Consider the following 25443-nt stretch of genomic DNA (forward strand, 5'->3'; position numbering starts at 1 on the left):
GACGTGGAAAGCAGGGCACCTAGCTTTCTTTTATTTGGTCTTTGCTGCCGTATCTTTGGCTACTCCCACCTCAAAAGTCTGCTTTCCTAAAAGAACAACTTCTAAAATCTTTAAGTGACGTCTTTATACCTAAAAGACTGAGTTTAAAAAAGAAAGCAAAAAAATGCCAACAAAGCATTCTTCCAAATTTAGTCATTGCACATAAACCATTTCTAGATCCAACTCTAGTTTAGGGAGCAAGAGTGTGGTGGAGAAAGACTTAAGAGTTTATTAAACCAGAAACAATAATCACAGGCACTTAGAGTCTCAAGTACAGAACGTTTCATTCACAAAAAGCACAAAACCACCTTGGCCAAACAGACCAACAAGAACACGGCAGTGTAAGCTGGCAAGGAAACAACCGTGTTGGCGGAAGTTCTGCTATGAACACACTAGATTTTGATGACTGAACTTACTTCCCCTCAACTCTATTTTCCACGGTACATGTTGATTTTAGTTTTTGCTTACATGAGGACATTTTATTTTAATAGAGTCCAAATATGGAGCAAAGTTATGCCGCCTGGAAAGTCCAGACCAGCCACTTGCAGCCTGTGAATCACACACGTCACTGAGAGGCTTCAGGGACTCGCCCAAAAGGGCAGCTCCTGTCTCTTCCCTCTTATTTATTAGCATCTTCCTTCCACCCAAAAGGGAACCAGGCCACGCAGATCAGACATGTGCCCTGAGTGACTCCTGGAGTCCTTCTGCGAGACAGACTTGGGGACAGAAAGCCCTCGTACACGCCTTTCAATCCCAAAACGTGTCTTCTCCTGCTGGGTTTCTGAGACCAAAGGGAAGAGCTGAGGCAACCTGACCTACATTACAGACACATCACAGAGCAGGCAGAGCGAGAAGGCAGGACCAAAAGGCACAGGCTTTGCTACTATTTCTGTTACAAAGTCATGATGTGGCTTTGAGCAACTGGACAGAGTTTTGGAAAACTCAGTTTTATCATCTAGAAGGCTACACAAGGACATCTGCCTCATGTATTTCAGGAAACTGTTATAAAAGAAGATGGTTATTCCTAGAGGGATATATCAAAGTGAAAGCTACAAAAGAAATTACTTGTGTTCTTGTTGGAAGTTTCACAGCCATATGTGCCCCACTGGCTAAGCATATGTTACAGAGACCTCTTACCAGCTAAGCGTATCCAGGCCGTTGATGAAAACGGAATTTGTGGCTGATTCCTGTGGGATGAGATGGGCACAGCGTGCTGGTCCCAAAGAGGCTGGTGGGGACTCTCACTGACCCAGGACCTGTCTGTGTCACACGAGCTCATCCAGCGTCAGGGCAGCATGGCACTCTGCTTGGCAGCACCCAGGGCTCTCTGGGGGCTTTGTGAATCAGAGGTCGGCCAGCTATGGGCTGAGGACCAAATCTGGCCCTTTACCTGTTTCTATGAATAAAGATTTATTGGCACACATCCGTACCTGTTTATTTAAACCACCCACAAGGCTGCTTTCCTGCTACCATAAGAGATCTGAGTAGTTGCAACAGGCACCATCTAGCCCTCAAAGGCTAAAATATTCACTCTGGTGCTTTGGGCGGTTGGGGGGAGTACCCACTCCTAATCTAAATCATGAAATGAGATCCTCAAACCACACTCTTACTATAAGAGGACTGCTGCTGCTGTTTAGTTGCTAGGTCGTGTTCAACTCTCTGCGACCCCATGGACTGCAGCCCGCCAGGCTCCTCTGTCCATGGGATTTCCCAGGCAAGCATACTAGAGTGGGCTGCCATTTCCTTCTCCATTAAGAGAAACGGCCACAATTAATTTTCTTCTGGGCTTTTCACATCATGAGGTAGTGTTTCATTTCGGTACACAGTTGACCCCTGAACAACGGGGAGGTCAAAGGCACTGACTCCCTGCGTGACCCCATTTTAAAATCCACATTTAGCCTTCCAAGGGGCTCACCACACCCACGGGGCAGCATCTGAGGATTCAACCAACCTCAGATCAGGTAGCCCTATCATCTTTATTGGAAGAAAGCCATTCACAAGTGGACCTGTGCAGTTCAAATCCATGATGTTCAAGGCCAACTACATATAGAATTAGAAAGAATTTCACCTTAGAGCACATGGTTTTGGAAAGAGCCATGCAGTGCTCTCTAAGCACCCCCGGTGGCAGCAGCACAGAGGAGGGGGAGCTGCACACGCCTGACAGGCGCCGACTGGACGCTGACCCCAAACACCCTCCTTCCACGACACGCTCACTAACTATGAAGATACAAAGCACGCCTGTTCATCAATATTTCTTTAGGATATTAAAACGTAAGTATCAGGAGAGCCAAGTGCAATTGTTAGTCCAAGTCTTATTCTCAGTTTTACCAACAAGGATGATGAGATCAAGTCAAACGATTTGTCTAAATTTCCCTCACACACACACTCATTCTATTAGTCAGGCCAGCTGGCTCAGTGGCAGAGAGTCTGCCTGCCAACGCAGGAGATGCAGGAGACGCAAGTTCAATCCCTGGGTCAGGAAGACCCCTGAAGGAGGAAATGGCAACCCACCCCAGTATTCTTGCCTGGGAAATCCCCATGGACAGCAGAGCCTGGCGGGCTATAGTCCACAGGGTCGAAAAGAGTTGGACACAACTGAACACCTGAATACGCATGCATAAAGGAAGGATCGTTTCATTAAAGGAATATCTTTAAAGAATGTTAAAGAACAATGACAAAAAAAGGAACAAAGTATCTGGTTACCCCTTTGCATACTCACACAGTATTAGGTTAATACAGTCACAGCTTACTGGGATTTTTTAAATTATTTATTATTATTATTTTCTAATCAAGGTGCATCTTCCCTGTTTTTATTCACTTTTCGGCCATCTGTGCAGCATGTGGAACTCCCCCAACCGTGCTGAACGGTTGTTGAACACATGTTGCCTGCAGTGGGAGCTTGGAGTCTTAACCACTGGAGAACCAGGGAAGTCTGACATAGTTATTTTACTGTATTTTACTTTATTGCACTTTATAGATACTGCATTTTTTACTAATTGAAGGTTTGAGCTTCCCAAGTGGTGAGAGTGGTAAGCAACCTACCTGCCAATGCAGGAGATATTAGAGACGAGGGTTCAATCCCTGAGTCAAGAAGATCCCCTGGAGGAGAGCAGGGGAACCCCCTCCAGTGTTCTTGCCTGCAGAATCCCATGGACAGAGGAGCCTGGTGAGCTAGTCTATGGAGTCCCACAGAGTCACACATGGCTGAAGTGACTTAGCACTCATGCACAGATACTGCATTTTTTACCAAATGAATGTCTGTGGCAACCTTGCATTGAGCAAGTCTACTGGCATCAGTTTTCCAACAGCAGCTGCTCACTTCATGACTCTGTGACACATTTTGGTAATTCTCCCAATATTTCAAACATTTCATCATGACTATATTTGTTATGGTGATCTGAGATCAGTGATCTTTGATATTACTACTAAGGATTCACTGAAAGCTCAGAAGATGGTTAACATTTTTGAGCAATATAGTATTTTTAAATTAAGAACGTATATGGTTCCTTTCAATGTTATTGCACACTTAATAGCACACTGCAGCGTAAACATAGCCTTTATGTGCACCGGGAAACCAAACATTCATGTGACTCGCTTTATTGATACTCACTTTATTGCAGATGTCTGAAGCACAAGAGCTCTGCCATCTGCCCACAATACTATGAAGATGTTAGTACTGCTAAGTTAGGTTCAGTTGCTCAGTCACGTCTGACTCTTTGTGACCCCATGGACTGTAGCACGCCAGGCTTCCCTGTCCATCACCAACTCCCGTCAAACTCAGGTCCATTGAGTCGGTGATGCCATCCAATCATCTCATCCTCTGTCATCCCCTTCTCTTCCCACCTTCAATCTTGCCCAGCATCAGGGTCTTTTCAAATGAGTTAGTTCTTCGCATCAGGTGGCCAAAGTATTGGAGTTTCAGCTTCAGCATCAGTCCTTCCAATGAATATTCAGGACTGATTTCCTTTAGGATGGAAGAGCTGGAGCTCCTTGCAGTCCAAGAGACTTTCAAGAGTCTTCTCCAACACCACAGTTCAGAAGCAAAGTGCATATTAAATTAAGCAAGCCAAATACCTCACAGCCATCTTGCTTCTGTCAACACCTATCATCTTTTATGCAATGAAAACAGGGTAACTGCAAATTCAAGGGGTGGAGTCAATTCTCTTACACTGAAGACAGATTTACGAAGTTCTAGTTTCAAAGTATGGATGTGTGAGAGTTGGACTATAAAGAAAGCTGAGCGCCGAAGAATTGATGCTTCTCAACTGTGGTGTTGGAGAAGACTCTTGAGAGTCCCTTAGACTGCAAGGAGATCCAACCAGTCCATCCTAAAGGAGATCAGTCCTGGGCGTTCATTGGAGGGACTGATGTTGAGGCTGAAACTCCAATACTTTGGCCACCTGATGCGAAGAGCTGACTCGTTGGAAAAGACCCTGATGCTGGGAAAGATTGAGGGCAGGAGAAGGGGACGACAGAGGATGAGATGGTTGGATGGCATCATCGACTCAATGGACATGGGTCTGGGTGGATTCCAGGAGATGGTGATGGACAGGGAGGCCTGGTGTGCTGCGATTCATGGGGTTGCAAAGAGTCAGACACGACTGAGCGACTGAACTGAACTGAAAGGGGAACATGTCCCCCTGGGCTGAAAGGAATCAATGTAAAAGTGAAGACGCTCTTACCTCCATCTGCAAAGCCTCCGCAAGTCCCCTGAGGGCGAACTTGGATGAAGAATATGCTGTGTAACCAAACAGGCCCAGCTGCCCGGCCTGGGAAGACACGAAGACGACCCTGCCCATGCGGCGTTCCTTCATGGTGGCGATCACCGCCCGGCTGGGGTACACGCTGCCCAGGTAGTTGATGCTCATCAGCCTCTGCAGGGAACAAAGAGGCCTGGAGCCTGAGCAGGGTGCACGCCACGGGCACCCGCCCCGGGTCACCAGTGCGCCCGCGCCCCTCAGGTACCCTGCCCCAAGTCACCGCCGCGCCCCTCGGGCACCCGCCCCGGGTCACCAGTGCACCCGCGCCCCTTGGGTACCCAGCCCCAAGTCACCAGCGCACCCCTCGGGCACCCGCCCCGGGTCACCAGTGCGCCTGCGCCCCTCAGGTACCCTGCCCCAAGTCACCGGCGCGCCCCTCGGGTACCCCACCCCAAGTCACCAGCGCGCTCCTCGGGCACCCGCCCCGGGTCACCAGTGCGCCTGCGCCCCTCGTGTACCCCGCCCCGAGTCACCAGAGCACCCTTCGGGCACCTGCCCCGGGTCACCGGCACGCCCCTCGGGCACCCGCCCCGAGCCGGAGCCCGGGTTACCGGGCGCTCAGCGGAGCTGCTGAACAAACAGGAACTGAAGGGTCCCGGAAGTGATCGTGACAAACAGGGCTCCCTGCCGGGGGCCTGTTTCTTTGCTTTCTCTCTCCCTCTTTTTTGCTGCCATACAGTTGCTTCACAATGTCGCTGTTTCTACTGTACAAGAGAGGGAATCAGCTCCGTGCAAAGGACATCCCGCCCCTCTGGGTCATCACAGAGCGCCGAGCTCACTCCTGGCCTCCAGCCTCCCACTCCGCGTTTACACAGGGCGGTGCGCGCACACGTCAGTCTCAACCTCCCAGTTCACGCCCCTCCCTGTGTCCGCCCGTGGGGGCCTATTTCAATCTCCTGTTTCACTCTAACCTCACGTTCTCACGACAGCACTTAGGTCTTTGCTGAAGCCTGGACAAAATGAGTCTTCTCCTTAGAAAAGGACACTGCACGGTGCTGGTAATCCTTTTGAGAGACACTGTGAGCGAAGAGCTTCTAAATATTTCCTGCCCTGTTAGTTCTAAGTGACGGAGAGACCACAGAGGCCAGGACAGGGGTTAAGAGCGCCGACTGCGGGCCGGGCTCTACCAGTCGCGCCTGTTTGCTGATGAACAGCAAAGCTGGACACTCCGCTTAATTCCTCCGCGAAAACTGGGTTCACACGGTGTGATCTCACAGGCCTGCGCCAAGGACTGAAAGAGGAAGCAGAAGGCAGGCCCCCTCCCCGCCCCCCCGCAGTAACTACCCAGGGCCTGTGGGCTCTGGTGACCGGGGAGGACACGCACGGGTACCAAGGGTCTCCTTTGCCCTCGTCCCGGGAACTCTGCAAAACTTTTACACTTTCAACCTGAAAGTCTCATGATACTGTATTACAATGCTTCTACAGTAAAAGTCTTATAAAAAACTAGGTCTATCACCATGTGCAATATAAAGCAGAAAAAATAATAGAGGCTCCCAGGTGAAACCCCTGCCTCCTGCGTGTCCTGCTGAGCTATCAGGGAAGCCCTCCAGGTGGCGCTAGAGGCAAAGCACCCGCCGCAACGCAGGCGACTAGGAGACACGGTTGGATCCCTGGGCCGGGAAGATCCCCCTGGAGGAGGGCATGGGAACCCACTCCAGTATTCCTGCCTGGAGAATCCGGTGGACAGAGGAGCCTGGCGGGCTCTAGTCCGTGGGGTCGTGAAGAGTCAGATGTGACTGAAGCAACTTAGCAGGCACACACTACATCTATTAAAGAAATTAAAGTTAAAACCTTCCACAAAGAAAATCTCAGGCTTCACTGGTGAATTCTACCACGCATTTAAGGAAAAATTCTTCCAGAAAACTGAAAAGGAGGGACTATTCTTCTACTGATACTATGAGGCCAAAAAGTAACACAAAACCAAAAAGTAACATTACAAAACGCTACAGCTAATATCCCTCAAGAACACAGAAAGGATAACACATCCTGACCAAAGGAGGTTTATCCCAGGAACACAAGGCTGGAAACATCTGGAAATTAGTCAGTGTAATTCACCATATTAACACGCTATTTGACGATGAAAAGAACGCTATGGTCACCCAGCAGAGGCAGGAAAAGCACCTGAGAAAATTAAACACCCATTTCATACAAAAACTCTCAGCAAAGTAGGATAAACTGCTAAACTTGGTAAAGGGCATCTACCAAAAATAAACAAACAAAACCAAAGCTAACATCATACTTAAGAGTACAAGACTAACTGCTTTCTCCCTAAAGTCAGGAACAAGACAAAAATGTCCACTTTGGCCACTTCTAGTCAACACTGCACTGGAAGTGCCAGCCCATGGAATAAGCGTATCTAGAGAGCAATGCAAGAGGGAAGACTTGCAGATGACATGATCTTGGATGCAGAAAGTCCAGTGAACACTAGAATTAATAGTTTAGTTCAGCAACACTGCACAATCGATGCACAAAAATCAATTGTAGTTTTTTCTACATGAGCAATGAAAACTCAAGAAATTGAAATAAAAAAACCACTTACACTAACATCAAAAAATATAAAATACTGGAAAACAATATGCAAGCTCCACACACTGAAAATTACAAAACAAGACTGAGATAATTTTGCTAAAAAACTTAAATAAATGGAGATATATATTATGTTACATGGGTTAGAAGACCAAATATCGTTAAGATGTCAGTTTCCCTCACATGTATCTATAATGTCAGTGCAATCCCAGTCAAAACTAACTCCTACTGGGGCTTCCCTGGTGTTCCAATGGTTAAGAACCCGCCTTGCAATGCAGGGACGTGGGTTTGATCCCTGCTCAGGGAATTAAGATCCCATATGCTGTGAAGCGCCTGAGCCCACGCGCCTCAACTAGAGGGAAGCCCGAACGACACCACTGCTGGGATGGAGCAACGAGCAGTCCGTGCAGAGGTGCTGGTGTGGAGGTGATGTGGGGCGGGGCGGGGGGTGCCAAAGAAATGGACTGTAACTGCTTTTTCAAAGTGAGAGAGACAGAGGGAAGGAGACAGCGTGGTGGGAGACAGGCTGAGAATAAACGAGTTTTTTTAAAAGATTAGATTCACGCTTTTTTTAAATATTGCAGCATACTTCATATTCTATACATGTGTTTTATTTCTTCCTTCATCTCACCCGTTTCGTGTTTTCTCCTCGTCACTGACACCCACCCGCAGCTGCATGAACTTTTTTTTTAATGCCACACCACAAGGCAGGCAGCATCTTAGTCCCCTGGCGGGCTTGAACCCGTGAGCCCCGCAGCAGAAGCACAGAGTCTTAACCAGAACTGCCAGGGCAGGCCCGCACAGTCACCCGGTCTTATGTGCTTAGCTCCTGCTGCTCTTGCTCAGTTATGACCCCCACAGATCTTTGACTCTGAGCTCCAGACCTCCGTTAGACACAGATGCAGGTACCCTCCCTCTCTGCCCTGGACAGACCCTGCTCCCCGGCGCCCGGCTGCACGGCTGTGTATTTACGTGCTGCAACCACACAGATCCTTGCACACCGGTCCTCTTCACCGTCCATGGTCGACCGAGGAGTCCGCCGACCTCCCTTCGTATCATCTTCCACACACAGGCACACACACTCACAGTCCTCTCACACCAGCCACCTCTGAACTCTTTCCCCTCATCCCTTCATGCCTAGACTACAGCTACTTCCTTCAAGCTGTTGAGATAATCTTCAAAATCTCCCTGTCAATACCTAGAGATAAAGGCATATAGGTCAAGACATCTATCTTTTGATTCCCCTCCCCTTTGGCTGTGCTGAGTGGCATGTAGAATGTTAGATCCCAGACCAGGGATTGAACCCACAGCCCCTGCCTCAGAAGGCAGAGTCGTAACCACTGGACCACCAGGAAGTCCTGACCCAACAGCTATCTTTCCTGCTGAGCTGATAAAGAAGCCTTACAATACCAGAGTCCCAGCTAAGGCATCACTCTGCTTCTGCCTCTGCTGGACTTGCCCAGCTTGACGTGAAATCGCAGCGCTCACAGTGCTTTCCCCCAGCCTGCCAGAGCAGGACGTCTGAACTGCTACTCTGGGAATCTCCTCTTCAACAAAAGCGGGTGCGCTCTAACTTCACTGAGAACATCATCCAAAGCCCATCACCAGCACGAAGGCTCTAGAGACCAGCAAGAGAGAGACAGCTGGCACGACATCAAACGAAGAAAACACTCTAACTTCACCAAGAAGATCATTCAAAGCCCATCACCACTGTGAAGGCTCTACAGACCAGCAAGAGACAGCTGGCGCAACATCAAACGAAGAAAAACATGCTATGTATACACTTAAGAAGGATTTCAAGTCTGTTGTGCACTTCTTTGGCTGACATTTTTAAAAAACAAACAAAAATATGATGCATTGTCTTTTTCTCTTGGCTTGAGAATGCCAGAGTCTGCTCTTCAACTTTTTTTGGTTTTCATTGTTAAAAACTCTGATACTTGACAAGAAAATCCAGCATCTCTTGGCTTACAAAGAGCTCTGTTGATAAAATGACCTCAGTAAGTCAATACTAATCTGTGTCAGGTTGGAGGCTGCATTCCCATTTTACAGCTGAGGAAGCCAAGGTCCAGCGGCCTGAGTAAACTTCTAAGGCTGGATGGTCACTGGGACTAAAACCCTGTCCAGCCTTCCTGTAGTTTGCTGAAGCTTCTGTTGAACTGGAATGCATTTCACCTACTTCATTCATAAAGTTTTAGCCATGAACTAGTTCCCCGTTCACCCCGCTCCAGTAGTCTGGCCTGGACGGACGAGCCTGGTGGGCTGAAGCCCATGGGGTCCCGAAGAGTCGGACCCAACTGAGCGACTTCACTTTCACTTTTCACTTTCACGCACTGGAGAAGGCAATGGCAGCCCACTCCAGTGTTCTTGCCTGGAGAATCCCAGGGATGGGGGAGCCTGGTGGGCTGCCATCAATGGGTCGCACAGAGTCAGACACGACTGAAGCGACTTAGCAGCAGCAGCAGCAGTTCTCCCTTCTAATGTATGGGCCACCACAGTGAGAAAAGAAACAAATTTTTACTTACTTCAAAAGTACTAACTTCAAGATCTTCAAATTTCCCTGAAAGTGACATTCCTGCACAGTTTACAAGCATGTCCACCGGGCCCAGCTTCTCCTGCGCCTGGAAGTTTATCAAATTGGGCATCGAGGAAGAGAAACAAAGAAGCCGTGAGTAGCCCATCAAGCCAGTAAATAAAATCTATAAAACTATCAGACCTACAGGGAAGATATGCCAACTCCAAGCCACACATCAAACCGGCAAGGACCAATCAAAAGGCGAGTGGATAACTTCAACTGACCCAACCTCTTACTTGTTTTATGACGTTCTCTACTTGGCTATAGTCTTGAGATACATCAACTGATATACAAAGCACCACCTGTTAGAAAGAGAAAAAAATGATCAAAGCTATGCAGGGCTTTAAAAGAACTGTCTTTAAAAATTAAAGGCACATTTTTCCAGTAGATAAGGAGCGCAATTTGGATGTTCCGATTGCAGGGCTTGAAACCTGATGACAATGCAATCAGGAGAGGCAAATCGGGGATGGGAGGGCAGGTCTTCCAGTGGTTCAGCAGTAAAAGACTCCGCCCACAATGCAGGGGATGCAGGAGACAGGGGTTCGATCCCTGGGTCTGGAAGATTCCCTGGAGGAGGGCACGGCAACCCATTCCCAGTGTTCTTGCTTGGAGAATCCCATGGACAGAGGAGCCTGGGGGGCTACAGAGCGGGACATGACTGAAGCAACTCAGCCTGCACACATGGGCAATTTTTGGCAGGGGGAAAAAAAACTGTTAACAAACTACTACGGAAAAAATGTAGCCAGGGCCCTGCTTATGCTTCGCAGAGAAACAGGCCAGCTCTGGGAAGGGAGGCCGCCCTGGGACCCTCCTGCACGCCCTAGCCCTGAGGACATTCCCCTTCCTGGACGTGCAAGTCAAGGACTTTCCACAGGACCTGAGGCTTCTGCCGGGTGAAGAGCGGGGCTAACGAGAGGGAGAGGGAGCGGACACGGCGTCAGTGAGACTGGCCTTCACCGGACGCTCCAGATCCGTGTTCCACATGATGCCCCTTCTCTACTAGAGCTCACAGGGACAGGAAAACAAAACAACGAAACTGGGGGGACCCACCGAGCTGGCGGCTTTCCAATGTCTGTGGGCTTCAGAGAAGGGGGTACAGACGGAGGCCCCGGTACTAGAGAAAAAACCCCCCACACACAAAGAGAGGTAGATGAGGACATCTGCTTGCAGCACAGAATGCAAAGGAAGAAAAATGCAAACAGCCAATAAAAGAGAACTGATTCAATAAACTCTGGGGTACCCAGGATTATGCCACAGCTATTTTAAGAGACGAGGCAGATTTATCTGACTGATGTGCAAAGTTCTCTTTGCTTCACCACCTTAGCATCTTAACATTACTGACTCAATGGACATGAGTTCGAGCAAACTCTGGAAGATGGTGAAGGACAGGGAAGCCTGGCATGCTGCAGTCCAGCAGTCCACCGGGTCACAAAGAGTTGGACGTGACTTAGCGACTTAACAACAAAAACAACCAAGTTCTCTAACGTATTTCTGGAGAGAAAAAATGAGGCAATTCAAACCGCAGTGAGACACCGTTTAAAACCCATCAGAAAAGCGAAAATTACAAAGTCTGTTAATACCAAGTATTGGCAAGGAGTCACTAGGGGCAGGAGTGTAACCATTTTGGTGATGCAGGCACTCAACTCAACAATTTCATTTCTAGGTGTATTCCATCCTTGTACAAAGTACACAGAGATAAACTTTAGCAACAGCAAGAAAGAAAGCAAACTGAAAAAAAAAAAAAATGGAGACAACCTAAATACCCACCCACAGTAGAGCTGATGGAGGACAGTCTGCACAGACAAGAGAACTCTAGACAGAGAGCTGATGGACGGAGGACAGTCTACACAGACAAGAGAACTCTAGACAGAGAGCTGATGGACGGAGAACAGTCTACACAGACAAGAGAACTCTAGACAGAGAGCTGATGGATGGAGAACAGTCTACACAGACAAGAGAACTCTAGACAGAGAGCTGATGGATGGAGGACAGTCTACACAGACAAGAGAACTCTAGACAGAGAGCTGATGGACGGAGGACAGTCTACACAGACAAGAGAACTCTAGACAGAGAGCTGATGGACGGAGAACAGTCTACACAGACAAGAGAACTCTAGACAGAGAGCTGATGGATGGAGAACAGTCTACACAGACAAGAGAACTCTAGAAAGAGAGCTGATGGATGGAGGATAGTCTACACAGACAAGACACTCTAGACAGAGAGCTGATGGATGGAGGAGAGTCTACATATAGAAGAAAACTCTAGACAGCATAAAAAAAAAATGAACGATTACTTCATGCAGCAACTGAGGGATTTTACCAACAATATCAGGTGAAGAGATCAAGTTGCCTAAGAATACACAAAGAATGATGTTGTATAAACTTAGAGAAAATAGGCTAGTGATTGCCGAGGGTCAGGAGGGGCTGGAAGAGAAGAAGGACTGACTGCTAAAGAACATGGACCTCCTTTACGGGAGGATGAGAGTGTTCCATGACTGAACGTGGCAATAACTGTAACTCTGTGGATATGCTAAAACCCACTGAACTGCACACCTTAAATCAGTGAGCTAAACGGTATGTGAAATTCTATCTCAACAAAGCTATCAAAATAAGAATGATGCCATAAAGTTCAAAAAGAAGCAGAAGTAAACACTCTTCTTAGGGTGACATGCACTTATGGTCAAATTACTAAAAAAAAAAAACAATGGAAGGGAACTCCCTGGTGGCCCGGTGGTTAAGACTTTCAATGCAGGGGGCGAGGGGTTGATCCCTGGTCAGGGAACTAAAGTTCTACATGCTACGTGGCACAGCCAAAAAACTAAAAAACAAAAGAAAAAAAACTATGAAAATCAAGTTGGGGGTTACCTCTAGGAATGAGACAGAAGGATAAGGCTGATGTGGGCAAACAGAGGAGATTTCAGGGGCCCCAACCTAGAAAATGCCATTTCTTAAGTTGGGTGATGAGTGTGTGGCTATTAATTTATCATTATGTTTTAGCCTAAAATATATATTGTATACATACACATACCATTGCATTCATCAAAAAATTGCATAATCAAAAAATATTTTTAATACCTCCTTCCCCTTATGTTAATTTGAATAAATAACTGAAATGAGATCATTTTCTAGGAAAGCATTCTGTAATTGGATCACTTGAATTTGTGTATGTGTGTTAGAGGATATGCATTGCTTTGGTAATAACCTGAAATCCAAAATAATTCAAACAATTTCACCATTTTAAAAACAATGTAATTAGGAACAGTTGACATGTTTTCATGGGAAATAGATGGGGAAACAGTGGAAACAGTGTCAGACTTTATTTTTTGGGGCTCCAAAATCACTGCAGATGGTGATTGCAGCCATGAAATTAAAAGACGCTTACTCCTTGGAAGGAAAGTTATGACCAACCTAGATAGCATATTCAAAAGCAGAAACATTACTTTGCCAACAAAGGTTCGTCTAGTCAAGGCTATGGTTTTTCCTGTGGTCATGTACGGATGTGAGAGTTGGACTGTGAAGAAAGCTGAGTGCCGAAGAATTGATGCTTTTGAACTGTGGTGTTGGAGAAGACTCTTGAGAGTCCCTTGGACTGCAAGGAGATCCAACCAGTCTATTCTGAAGGAGACCAGCCCTGGGATTTCTTTGGAAGGAATGATGCTAAAGCTGAAACTCCAGTACTTTGGCCACCTCATGCGAAGAGTTGACTCACTGGAAAAGACTCTGATGCTGGGAGGGATTGGGGGCAGGAGGAGAAGGGGACGACAGAGGATGAGATGGCTGGATGGCATCACTGACTCGATGGATGTGAGTCTGAGTGAACTCCTGGAGTTGGTGATGGACAGGGAGGCCTGGCATGCTGCGATTCATGGGGTCACAAAGAGTCGGACACGACTGAGCGACTGAACTGAACTGAACTGCTTTCAACAAACTATTCACAGATGAAGTCATGGTCTTTTCCTTTGCACACCTGTCCTGATTAGACAGAAAATACATCATGAGCACAGTGACTTTACCTGTTTATCATTAATAGAGTGTTTTTCGATTTCTTTCTTTGCCTGCAACAGCTTGTCCTGAAAGCAACAGAGAACGATTAGTTCTGGTGATGGTCTACTTGTCCATTTGTTTGTTTAAAAGGAGAGAAAAAGCAATTTTTTTTAAATCAAGGATTTGTTAAATGCCAGAAAGCACACGGGACAGCACCTGTGTGCAGAGCTGCGGACCACACGGCTATAAAGTAGGCTAAGCTGTGACGACGGGATGCAAGGTTTTACATTCACCGCAGAGAAAGATAATAAAAAAAATTAATGAATCTCAAGTCCGAATCATCAGTATTAATTGCTAAGGGTCTCCCATCAATTCTAATAAATGTTTTCATTTGTCATTACGGAGATATGAAACATATTCCCAAACTGAAGGGTATGTGTGATTTCATGGCATAATGATTTCCTGCAAGATCATCTAAAGAGTCCCTCCTCCACCAAAAAAGCAAATAAAGTAAAAATCACTTGTGAGATGGAAGAGGTAAACCTATGCTTGCCTATTTCCAAAAATACTCTGAGGACAAGCAAAACTATCCGGTAATTAAGTAATTCTCCCAAGGTCTCAATGGTGCTTGTTTTAGTCTTTTTCAAGAAGACGGAGATCCATTTACAGTGCCTCAATTTGCTATCAGTGCTAGAATTTAAATACAGCATGACAGCAGAGAAGAACAAAAGGAGAAGGGAGTCCTTTCAAAAGACGTGGAGGTTTTCTATACAAGAATGTGCCTGTAATAAAACCATATTATTCTATTAATAGAGAGGGACAGCATCTGACTTTGCCAGCGTCGGAGTTTAAAATCACTAGAGTAATGGCCTTGGTGCCAGAAGGCTCATTCACCCCCAGCAATGCCAGGGGCCACGGAAAGCCTGGGAGGCCCTGACACGCGGGCCTGCCCTGCCTCCCGTTTCCTGTGTCTTCTGTACAACCTCAGCACTGGACACATCTCACAGGATGCCGTTCCACCACAGCCGGGTTTTCAGTCGAGGAAGGTGGTTTTGATGCCACAGCAGATGCGCTGTTAGGAGTCCAGGGACAAACAAAAGGGAGCTAATTCTGCCTTTCTTCATTTTTAAAGAGATGATGGCTGCCCGAGCCTGATCTGCACGGTCCCTGGGGACCCTGTGGCCGGCCATCCCCCAGGGGCACTGCCCAGCTGTGTGCCCCCCTGCTCAGCCCCAGGGCAGCTACCACCCCGCCACCCTCCCTGTTCACCGGTGAATCAAACCCCATCAACGACGCTGCGCTGCACTTGCCCCTCGGTCCATCGTCCTCCCTTCATTTCTAAAGCCAACAGAGATGTCCCGAGCGCCCACCGTGACCGAGCTCAAGCCCAAGCCAGAAGGCCCACCGTGGTCCCCCCACCTGGGGAGCAGGAGGACGCAGGACTATCGGGGAGAACAGAGCGCCCTGCCCTGGGCCCTGGCAAGGAAAACAGACACTGAACAGAAAAGGAAAACAGATCTGGTGCTGACGTGGCACAGAAAAGCCCGTGTTCTGTGGAACTGCTGGGGAGGAGGGAGATTTCCCCTGTGCAGTTTGGGTCTCACTACAGATGGAGATTACATCAGAAGCAAATTACAGAGAAACGCCTACAGTCATCCTTCAGGACTCAGATCGGCCCTCCAACGCTGCTGTCCGTGGCTCCAGGCAGGGGGCTGGCTGCCTACGGCCAGGGGTGCACCTAAGTCTCTGCTTCTCCGAGGTCTGCAGTCTCTGCAATGTTGCCTCAGAGTTTCTGGCCCTGAATAAATATCTGTGGAGCTAACCTGACTTCAACCAGGAAGTTTTTGCCTGGAACACAAATAACCAGTCAGATGGTAAAGAATCCACCTGCAATGCGGGAGACCTGGGTTCGATCCCTGGGTCGGGAAGATCCCCTGGAGGAGGGCATGGCAGGCCTCTCCTGTATTCCTACCTGGAGAATCCCATGGACAGAGGAGCCTGGCGGGCCACAGTCCACGGGGTTGCAAAGAGTTGGACACCACTGAGCACAGCACAGGAATCACAGCTCCAAGCAGAGACGGGGTTGAACAGTGCGAGGCTCGCACGGCCTCTGTGACTCACATCATGCTGACTCAGTACCTAAGAACCTAACTGGAAGACTTACCTCATTCCGTGCAACCAGAGTTATAAAGGCTCCTTGTTTATAGCACTCAATAGCAATGCACTTTCCGATGCCACTGGAGCCTCCTGTAACCTAAAAGCAGAAATGAAGAAATTTTAGCACTTGAAACTTCCCTTCTGTAGTAAATTTAAAAAACCTATGACCGGGGGCGGGCGGGGGAGCTTCCCTGGTGGTCCGAGGTGAAGAACCCGCCACATGTAAAATAAATAGCCTATGGGAATTTGCCGTCTGACGCACGGAGCTCAAACCCGGGCTCTGGAACGACCGAGAGGGGGCGGGGTCAAGAGGGCGGGGACGTGGGCTCCCTACGGCTGATTCACGCTGATGTTTGGCAGAAGCCAACACAATACTGTAAAGCAATTACACTTCCATTAAAAGTAAATAAATACTAACAATAAAGAAAGAATTTATTGTTTGCAAGGCAGGGGAGGCAGTCTGATCCCTGGTTGGGGAACTAAGATCCCAAAGGCCCCGGGACAACGAAGCCTGCACCTCGCAACTAAGACCCAACGTAAACAAACAGAACAACTATGACGGGCTCCAAAATCTAACCTACAGGAGCTAAATCTTCAGCTGCTGTAGCATCGTCATCCCAGACAGAACGAATGGAGTTTAAGAACAAACTGTCAGCAGGGCATGTGGTTTTGGCTGTTTCCAGTACTGAACTGTCCACTGCACACCTATATTTCTGAGACCACTGGGAGGAAAGAGCCCTATACATCTAGCTGTTGAATCACATTTCAGTCTGATCATCCGAAAAGATCCGTGCACCCCTACGTTCACGGCAGCACCAGTCACAACAGCCGAGGCGCGCAAACAACCTAAACGCCCACGAACGGATAAGAAGACGTGTGGATGCACTGTATGCGTGCCTGCACGTATGGAATGGAGTGGACAACCACTCGGCTTTAAGAAAGAAAGAATGCTGTTTGCAGCAACACAGATGGGCCCAGAGATTGTCGTACTAAGTGAAGTAAGCGATATAGAGAAAGACAAATATTAGTATCACATGATATGGCTGTATGTATTATCTGATGTATGACACAAAGGAACCTATGAAACAGACCCACAGAGAACAGGCGTGCGCTTCCAGGGTGTGGAGGGGCGGGGGAGGAATGGACTCGGAGTTCGGGCTTAACAGATGCAAACTGTTGCACACAAAATGAATAAGCAAGAAGGCCCTATGTACAGCACAGGGAATTGCATTCAATCTGTGGTAAACCATTACAAAAAAGAACGTATATGTATATATTATATATAACTGAATCACTCTGCTATACCACAGAAGTTAACACATTGTAAATCAACCATACTTCAATAAATTAACAAATAAAAATAAACACATTACTTTGGCTTTGCGTCCAAATTCAAATGAACATTGTTTTTCTATATATCTTCTATGAGTGATCAGTTCTACAGGAGATGAAAGGAATAATTGCCAGCATATATCTTATGGTCTTTTAAACGACCGCTTATTATAAAGTAATACATGATCACGTGGAAACACTGAACAGTGACGCTTTTCTCCTGGCTCTATTCTCATCTTCGCCGTCCACAGCTCAGCCATACTGGCTGGCTCCCAGTCATGCCTTCTCCAGCCACGGGACCTTTGCACATTCTATTTTCCCTGCCAGAAACGCTCTCCTCCCCTCTTTGCATCTAACTGGCATCTATTCACCCAGTAAATCTCAGCTCAAACGATCACGACCTCGGGAAAGCCTCACAGGCTGCTCTCGGCGCCGCTCCCCTCCCCCCGCCCCCGCCCCCGCCGGCTTTTCAGCACCGCAGCCTTTCCCCCTTGCTTTTACATCACTCCATAACCAAACAGCCGTGCATTTACCTGTGTGACTATCTGATTCACAATCATCTCTCCCATTACCACTCCACAGACTCCCTAAAAATACCAATTCTATTTGGGCTCCCCACTATATCCTGGACTTCTCTGGTGGCTCAGATGGTAAAGACTCTGCCTACAATGCAGGAGACCTGGGGTCGATCCCTGTGTTGGGAAGATCCCCTGGAGAAGAAAATGGCAAAGCACGCCAGTCTTCCTGCCTGCAGAATTCTCCTCCTGCAGAGGAGCCTGGCGGGCTACAGTCCATGGGGTTGCAAAGAGTTGGACACGATCGAGCAACTAACACACACACTATATTCCCAGCCCTTAGTATAATGCCTGGCATATAGAAAGGGCTCAAAAATATATTTAACTTAATGACACAAATGTAACATTATCTTTCTATTCATTTTTCCTACGCACATTATATAACACAGGCCAGGGGAGCAGGTGAGGGAGGAAGAGAAGAGTCAGATAGGCATCTGCCCTTACACAATTTTGTATCCTACCTTTAAAAAAAAAAAAAAAGTATAGTCAAAAAACTAAAAGGACACACAGTATTGCATTAGATAGCTATATCAAAACTTAGCTAAATTCCCCTAGAGTCAGGTATCTAGATTGTTTTGAGTATTTTATTGTTAGATATAAATCTTGCTGTAAAGAATATCTCTGATCCCATCTCATGACTTTAAAGATCATCAAGACTCCTTCCTACACAATGTACCTATCTCCATGGAACTCCTCTGTTTCTCCTGAGCCTCAGCTTCTCACTAATGAAGGGATTTCTTTGGGTTAATTAACCAATTATCTACCAGTTACTGTTAAGACACATCTGCTATCCCACCTAAGAGAGCTCTGGAGAGCTCTTTGCTATCAAAATACTTTATAGGGGGACTTCCCTGGTGGCCCAGTAGCTAAGACTCCCAGTGCAGGGGCCTGGGTTCTATCCCTGGTCAGAGAGCTGGATCCCACATGCTGCAACTAAGCGTTCACCTGCCACAACGAACGAATGTGGTTGCCGCAATTAAGATCCAGACTATCCATATAAATAAATGCGGTTCAGTTGCTCGGTTGTGTCCGACTCTTTGCGACCCCATGAACTGCAGCACGCCAGGCTTCCCTGTCCTTCACCATCTCCCTGAGTTTGCTTTAACTCATGTCCATTGAGTCAATGTAGATAAATATTCAAAATATATATATTTCATAGGTGGTTTTGGCTTATTATTTTTTATCAGACATTCCAATTAGCAAGATCATTAAAAATGTCCCCTGGCTGTTACTGCTGCCTACAGGTCCCTTCACCTAATATCTCCCACACACCTGCATTTCCAAATCCTATGGAACCTGCAGAGGCCGGTCCCAACATCTCCTCCTCCAAGAAGCCTGTCCGGACTCCGTCGCTCTGTCCTGTCTGTCACTTTTGCACCTTCTGCAGCTCCTTCTGTGCCTGCCTGAGCTTCCAGGTCAGGCTCAAGTTCGCTGAGGAGGAATATCAAGTCTGACCTACCATCCTCATTCCTAGCACAGCACTCTGCATAAACGGTTACTAAATAAGTACCTGCCTACCATTAATTTGCAAAGTGGTGTATGATGCCATTTCCCTGAAAAAAAAAAAAAAAAGCCAAAACTTGTAAGTAAAAATTCCCTGTTGTTCAATGAATACATGGAAGTTGAAGTGATGAGGTGACTGAGAAAATGTATATGCTCTCAAGTGCTCTGTAGGTGTGATTGTTACCGTCCTATTTCTAGACTGAAACAGGTAAGCAAGCTGTATCAAACTGCTGCACAACGAAGAACAAGGTGTAATTTTTTAAGATTTGTCCATGAAAACAAGAATAAGACTTCCCACTTCTGAGTCATGGTTCATGGGAAACTGACCTTCCAGTCCAAGCCAGCTAATTCATAGAAGGTATCTAAGCACATGCGTAAGTCAATCCAGGCTACATTACCCTTGAGTGGTATAAGAAAACATAAGAGATTTTCCTAATGGCTGAGAAAACCGGAAATATGTACCGAGTTGCCTGACCACTGGTAACTTGAGACATGAGACCCTAAAGATAACAGTTTACTGCCTTTCTTTATCACTCGCTCTGACTATTCTTTGCCACTACTGTTTTAAAGGTTAATATCTCTTCAACTGCACCACACACCTCTTATCAAGGGCAAGAGAGGGCACTTTGCTGTCAGAACAGCTTCTCCATCCATCTCCCCAAAAGGGCCGGCTGATTTTCTAGTTCTCACCAAATCAGTTTAACAGTTTTGTTTAAAAAACAGCTGATTTAAATAAGTATATACTGTGTAAGAGGGGTTCCCTGGTGGCTCAGATGATAAAGAATCTGCCTGCAATGCAGGAGATGTGGGTTCGATCTCTGGGTCGGGAAGATCCTCTGGAGATGGAAATGGCAACCCACTCCAGTATTCTTGCCTGGGAAGTCCTGTGGACAGAGGAGCCTGGCAGGCTAAGGTCCATGGGGTCACAAAGAGTCGGACACAACTGAGTGACTAAGTGTGTGCACATGTGCGTGTACACACACACTGTGTAAGACTCGCTGCACAGCTTTACCACTGTAATTAGAGAGAGAACACTAGTCAATCAGAATTATTTTAAAAACAAAAGAATAACTAGTTTTGACCTAAGCCTGCTCATGCTTCCCCATCAGCAAGACATTCTAAACACTGGCCCCTTTCCTTACATGACTGGGTCTAGTCCTAACAAATCTCAAGAAAAACAATTACACTTTTACTCTTTTTATGTCATTAAAAAAAGAAGACAGATGGTGACATCATGTGAATTATTCATGTTGTCCTCACATTATTTACAGTGGCACAGCCAAATGAGATGGTGAAAGTAAGAAATTCTGTGGGATCTACCCCAGCAGATATGTTCATTATCTTATCCACTGCCTGCAGAAGCATGATGGGGTTGGTAGGACCAGAGTCGCCATTAAGTGAGAGTCCCTTATAAACACTTCAAGGTATGCTCTGCAAACATCACTGCTAAAAACCCAAGTTTCACAGCCACAGTTTTTGAGGCAGAAGTTCTCTTGCAGATGTGACCCTTTCAGAAGGTAACATGATTGTAAAATTTTGCTCCTCTCCCCCTTGCTAATGAACTAACAACTCACCTCCCTATCTATCTTCTGCATCAGGAATGGCAGGAGCTGGAAGTACACTAATAGTTTGACGAGAGAAATTAAACAAAATATATGTTTCCATTCACAAACTCTCCGCGGGACGTCAGACACACTAAAAGCAACGACCATCCCATTCCATCTCATACCAGCGATGCTCGGAGCTTAGCCAGGACACCCATATGTCACCTCCCACACCAGGAGGATTTGCGATAACTGCTTAGTAACTAACTTTTCTTATTCATAACCTCCCGTCTCTACGTGCCTCGGGCTTATAAAAAAAATTCAAGTAAGAAAAGGGCCCAGAAAGCCACAGCAAATGGTGGCATACCGGGCGCAATAAAGAAGGCTTTCTGTTTAACTGAGGTGGTCTACCTGCAGAAAAGGGATCGTCGAAGACAGGAGTTTCTGGTAAGAAACAAACCAACCCACAGACGTCCCCTTCATTCCCAACGCACAAGCCAGGTTCTCAGGCTGAACCGTCTGACTCTGCACGGGGGCGGCACCTGCCGACCCCAGGCCGAGTCCATCAGGGACAGGCCGTGCAGACGGGGCAGAAGGGCCCCAACGCCGCTCGCGAGGACTGCCGCTCCGCCGGAGAGATTCCGCCCGCTGTCACTCGCGCAGGCCGCCTTCTGGGGGCCGCCCCGGCGGAGCCCCGGACCCCGGCCAGGGCCGCACGCCGCGGGGTCCCGGCGGAGTCCCGCAGCCCCTCTGGCCCTCGGCGGACTCATCGGGGAGCCCGAGCACAAAAACCCCCAAACGCTCGGACCCCGGAGACGCCCCGGGAGCGGACGCGCGCCCCCCGAGCCCGCACCGGCCCCGGGGGAGCAGAGGCCGCGGAGGAGACGGCGCGGGGCGGCGGGGCGGCGGGGCGGCGGGCCTGCCTGCGCTCCGGGGCCCGCGCTCCGGGGACGACGCCGCCGCGGCCTCAGGGGCCACTCACCACTACGTGCGCCCCGGGCAGGGAGAGGGGCTTGGGGCTGATGAGCGGGGACACCATGTAGAGCAGCAGCACGAAGGCCACGAGAGACGCGGCGGCCAGCAGCAGCATCGCGCGGCCGGCGGCCCGGGCGCAGCTCGGCGCAGGCTCGGCGGTCACGCGCAGCGGGGCAGGGCCGGGGCGGCGCGGGGCTCGGCGGCGCGCGGCTCGGCGGCGCGCGGGGCGGGGGCTGGGGGCGTGGTCGGAGGGCGTGGTGGGGCCGGGGCGTGGCCGGGGTTCGGCGGCGCGTGGGGCGGGGCCGGGGGCGGGGCCTAAGCCGGTGTTTGGCCCCGGGCGCGGCCGGTGGCGGAGGGGGGCGGGGTCGGCTCCGTGCGAGGGGCGGGGCGCGGAGGCGGGAGTACCCTGGGCTTCCCAAGTCTCCGGCGCCCGGACCGGACCAGCACCCTCCGCCGGGGAGGCGGGGCCTCCTTAGGGCGGCGGGGCCGGGCGCCGAGCCTCCCCGTGTCGGAGGCGGCGGCCCGGGCCTGTCTACGCGCCGGACCTGACCTCCGGGCTTCGCTCCACCGCGGGAGGCCCGGCATCAGGCCCGCGAATCCCGGGCTCCATTTCGTATTTTCTTTCGTGCTTAGAAAATGGTCACAGCGCACTTTCGCTTGCCAAGGACCGGGAAGGCCTGGACAGGGAGTTCTAGAATCGCTCAGGTCACTCAGCTTCCTTGAGTTCAAAGTTCACCTTTTACCAGGGCAGGGTTTAAAAAAGCCAAACGCTTTATAGAAATCTAATTCCCTCACCATACAATACACCTTTTTAAAGTGCGTTATATAGTCAGCGTTGTGCAAATATCACCACCGTCATTTAGCTGCGCCCCGACAACACACACAAATAACTACGCGGTAACAGTCACTTCCCGTTTCCTCCTACCCCCTCGGGCTCTAAGTAATCACTAATCTTTCTGTCTCCGTGAATTTACCCATTCTGGATATTTCATATACATGGAATTTTAGAATAGGTAGCCTTTTGTAGCTGCCTTATTTCAGTCAGCATAACGTTTTCAAGGTTCATCCATGTGGTGCAGTGTATCAGTATTTCGTGTTTTTTATGACCAAATTCCATTGTGTCGACAAACCATATTTCAGTTATCCATTCATCAATTGATGGACATTAGGTTGTTTCTACTTTGGGGCGATTACGAACAATGCTGCTGTGAATATTCATGCAGACGTTTTTCGTTTATCTTGGGTGTATACCCACCCAAGAGAGTGGAATTGCTGGATCTTATAATAACTTTAACAAGAAGTGCCAGACCATTTCCAAAGCAGCTGCCCAATTTTATAATCCCCACCAGCACTGTATAAGGGTACCAGTTTCTCCACATCTGCACCAACACTTGTTGTTATCTGTCTTTTTAATTACCGCCTCCACTGTGGGTGTGAAGTGACATTTTGTTAAGGTTTTAGTTTGCAAAAGGCACATATTTTTTGTTCACTTATGTGCTTTACTTTTTTGGAGTTATTCTTAGAAATACTAGAGAGCTCAGATACAAAGGAATTGATCTTGAGTTTTTCTTCTTAATTTGTTGCCCAGAATTAGCCAAATCTCAAGCTTTGAGTCCCCAAGACTTCTGACATCAACTGAATGTTTGGAGGAGGGGTTCCCAAGCCACCCTCAGGTTTAATTATTTGCTAGAAGGACTCAGAGAGCTCAGTGAGAGCTGTTACACTCATGATTATGGTTTATGAGGGTCAGCCAAGAGAAGTTGTACATAGGGCGAAGTCTGGGCTTCCCTGGTGTCTCAGTGGTAAAGAATATGCCTGCTAATGCAAGAGACGCTTAGCTGCAGGTTCAATCCCTGGGTCTGAAAGATCCTCTGGAGAAGTTTCCAGTATTCTTGCTGGGCAATTTCATGGACAGAGGAGCCTGGCAGGCCACAATCCATGGGGTCATAGAAAAAGAGTCAGACGTGACTTAGCGACTGAACAACAGGGCACAGTCTGGAAATCTCCAAACATGGACCTCCCAACACTGGGTGTGACAGTTCCCACAGAGAGCTACCAACTAGGGCAGGTCAACCAAGGAAGCTCCTCTGGTGTCCAGAGTTTATACCGGGGCTTCATTCATAATAGAATTGACTAATCGCCTTTGTGGCTGAGGGCAGTCTCCAGGTTAGCAGATAACAGGGAACTCCCACCTAAATCACATGATTGGTCTTTCTGGAGTGGGCAGGCCCCACCCTAAAGTCCAATTTCGCCAGCCTTCATCTGAACAAGGACGCTTCCATCAGGTCTGAGGGAGAACACCTCCAAGAAGCCAAAGGAAACGGCAAGAACGTCTCTGGGGTCCAGGCCATCCAGTGCTCTTCTACCACAGAACAAACGTATGCCTAGTATTTGGAGGAGGCGATGTGAAGTAGGAGGCTCTTAATTCAATTTCCCAACAGATTTAACCACCAGTATCCATGTTGCAATCTTGCTGAGATGATGCCAGTGTTACATCATATCCAGCTGTGTTTCTTGTTGTTGTTTAGTTGATAAGGCCGCCTGCCTGGCTTCTCTGTCCATGGGATATTGCAGCAAGAATACTGGAGTGGGCTGCCATTTCCTTCTCCAGGGGATCTACCTGACCCAGGGAATGAACCTGTGTCTGCTGCATTGGCAGGTGGATTCTTTACTGGTGAGTCACCTGGGAAACCCTATCGAGGTGTGAGTAGTAGACATAGCCTGAAAAAGAAGAATGAAATGGACTGAAGACCTAAACAGACGTTTCTCCAAGGAAAACATACAGATGACCAAGAGGCACATGAAAAGATGCTCAACATCACTAATTATTAGAGAAATGCAAATCAAAACACAGGTCAGAATGTCCGTCCTCAAAAAATCTACAAATAATAAATGCTGGAGAGGGTCTGGAGAGAAGGGCACCCTCTGTCACTGCTGGTGGGAAAGTAAGCTGATACAGTGACTATGGAGAACAGTATGGAGGTTCTTTAAAAACTAAAAATAAAACTACCATATGACCCAGAAACTCCACTATGGGCCATACACCCTGAGAAAACCATAATTCAAAAAACACATGCACCCCAATGTTCATTGCAGCACTGTTTACAACGGCCGGGACACAGAAGCAGCCTAGTGGTCCACTGACGTGTGACTGGATAAAGAAGATGTGGTACATGTACACAGCCATTAAATTTATGAATATTTCATAAATTTATTTATATAAATTTATGAATATTTTAATGGCTGAATATTACTCAGCCATTAAAAGGAGTGGAACTGAATCATTTGTAGAGATGTGGACGGACCTAGAGACTGTCAGACACAGTGAAGTAAGTCAGAAAGAGAAAACCAAATATTGTATGTTAGTGCATATATGTAGACTCCAGAAGAATGGCCCAGATGAACCACTGCAGGCAGGAATAGGTATGCAGATACGGAGAACGGACGTGCGGGCCTGGAGGGGAAAGAAGGGTGATG

General features: G+C 48.0%; 1 protein-coding gene across 2 annotated transcripts in view; it reads right to left on the bottom strand.

Annotated features, from left to right (window-relative positions):
* The window catches only part of KDSR (3-ketodihydrosphingosine reductase), a 42112-nt gene extending 19966 nt beyond the window's left edge, over window positions 1–22146 (bottom strand). The window contains exons 1-6 of one of the 2 annotated variants that reach the window (XM_061400381.1): window positions 21974–22143; window positions 16045–16134; window positions 13910–13966; window positions 10134–10199; window positions 9848–9943; window positions 4722–4913 (exon numbers count right to left, since the gene is read on the bottom strand). In XM_061400381.1, the coding sequence (XP_061256365.1) occupies window positions 4722–4913; window positions 9848–9943; window positions 10134–10199; window positions 13910–13966; window positions 16045–16134; window positions 21974–22081 (609 nt within the window). In that variant the 5' untranslated portion in view covers window positions 22082–22143. Of the gene's footprint in view, window positions 1–4721; window positions 4914–9847; window positions 9944–10133; window positions 10200–13909; window positions 13967–16044; window positions 16135–21973 lie in introns of both variants that reach the window. The other variant, XM_061400382.1, reaches the window with a different exon arrangement.
* Window positions 22147–25443: the final 3297 nt, after the last annotated feature.

The sequence above is a fragment of the Bos javanicus genome, chromosome 24 (genome assembly GCF_032452875.1).
Source record: "Bos javanicus breed banteng chromosome 24, ARS-OSU_banteng_1.0, whole genome shotgun sequence".
NCBI lineage: Eukaryota > Metazoa > Chordata > Mammalia > Artiodactyla > Bovidae > Bos > Bos javanicus.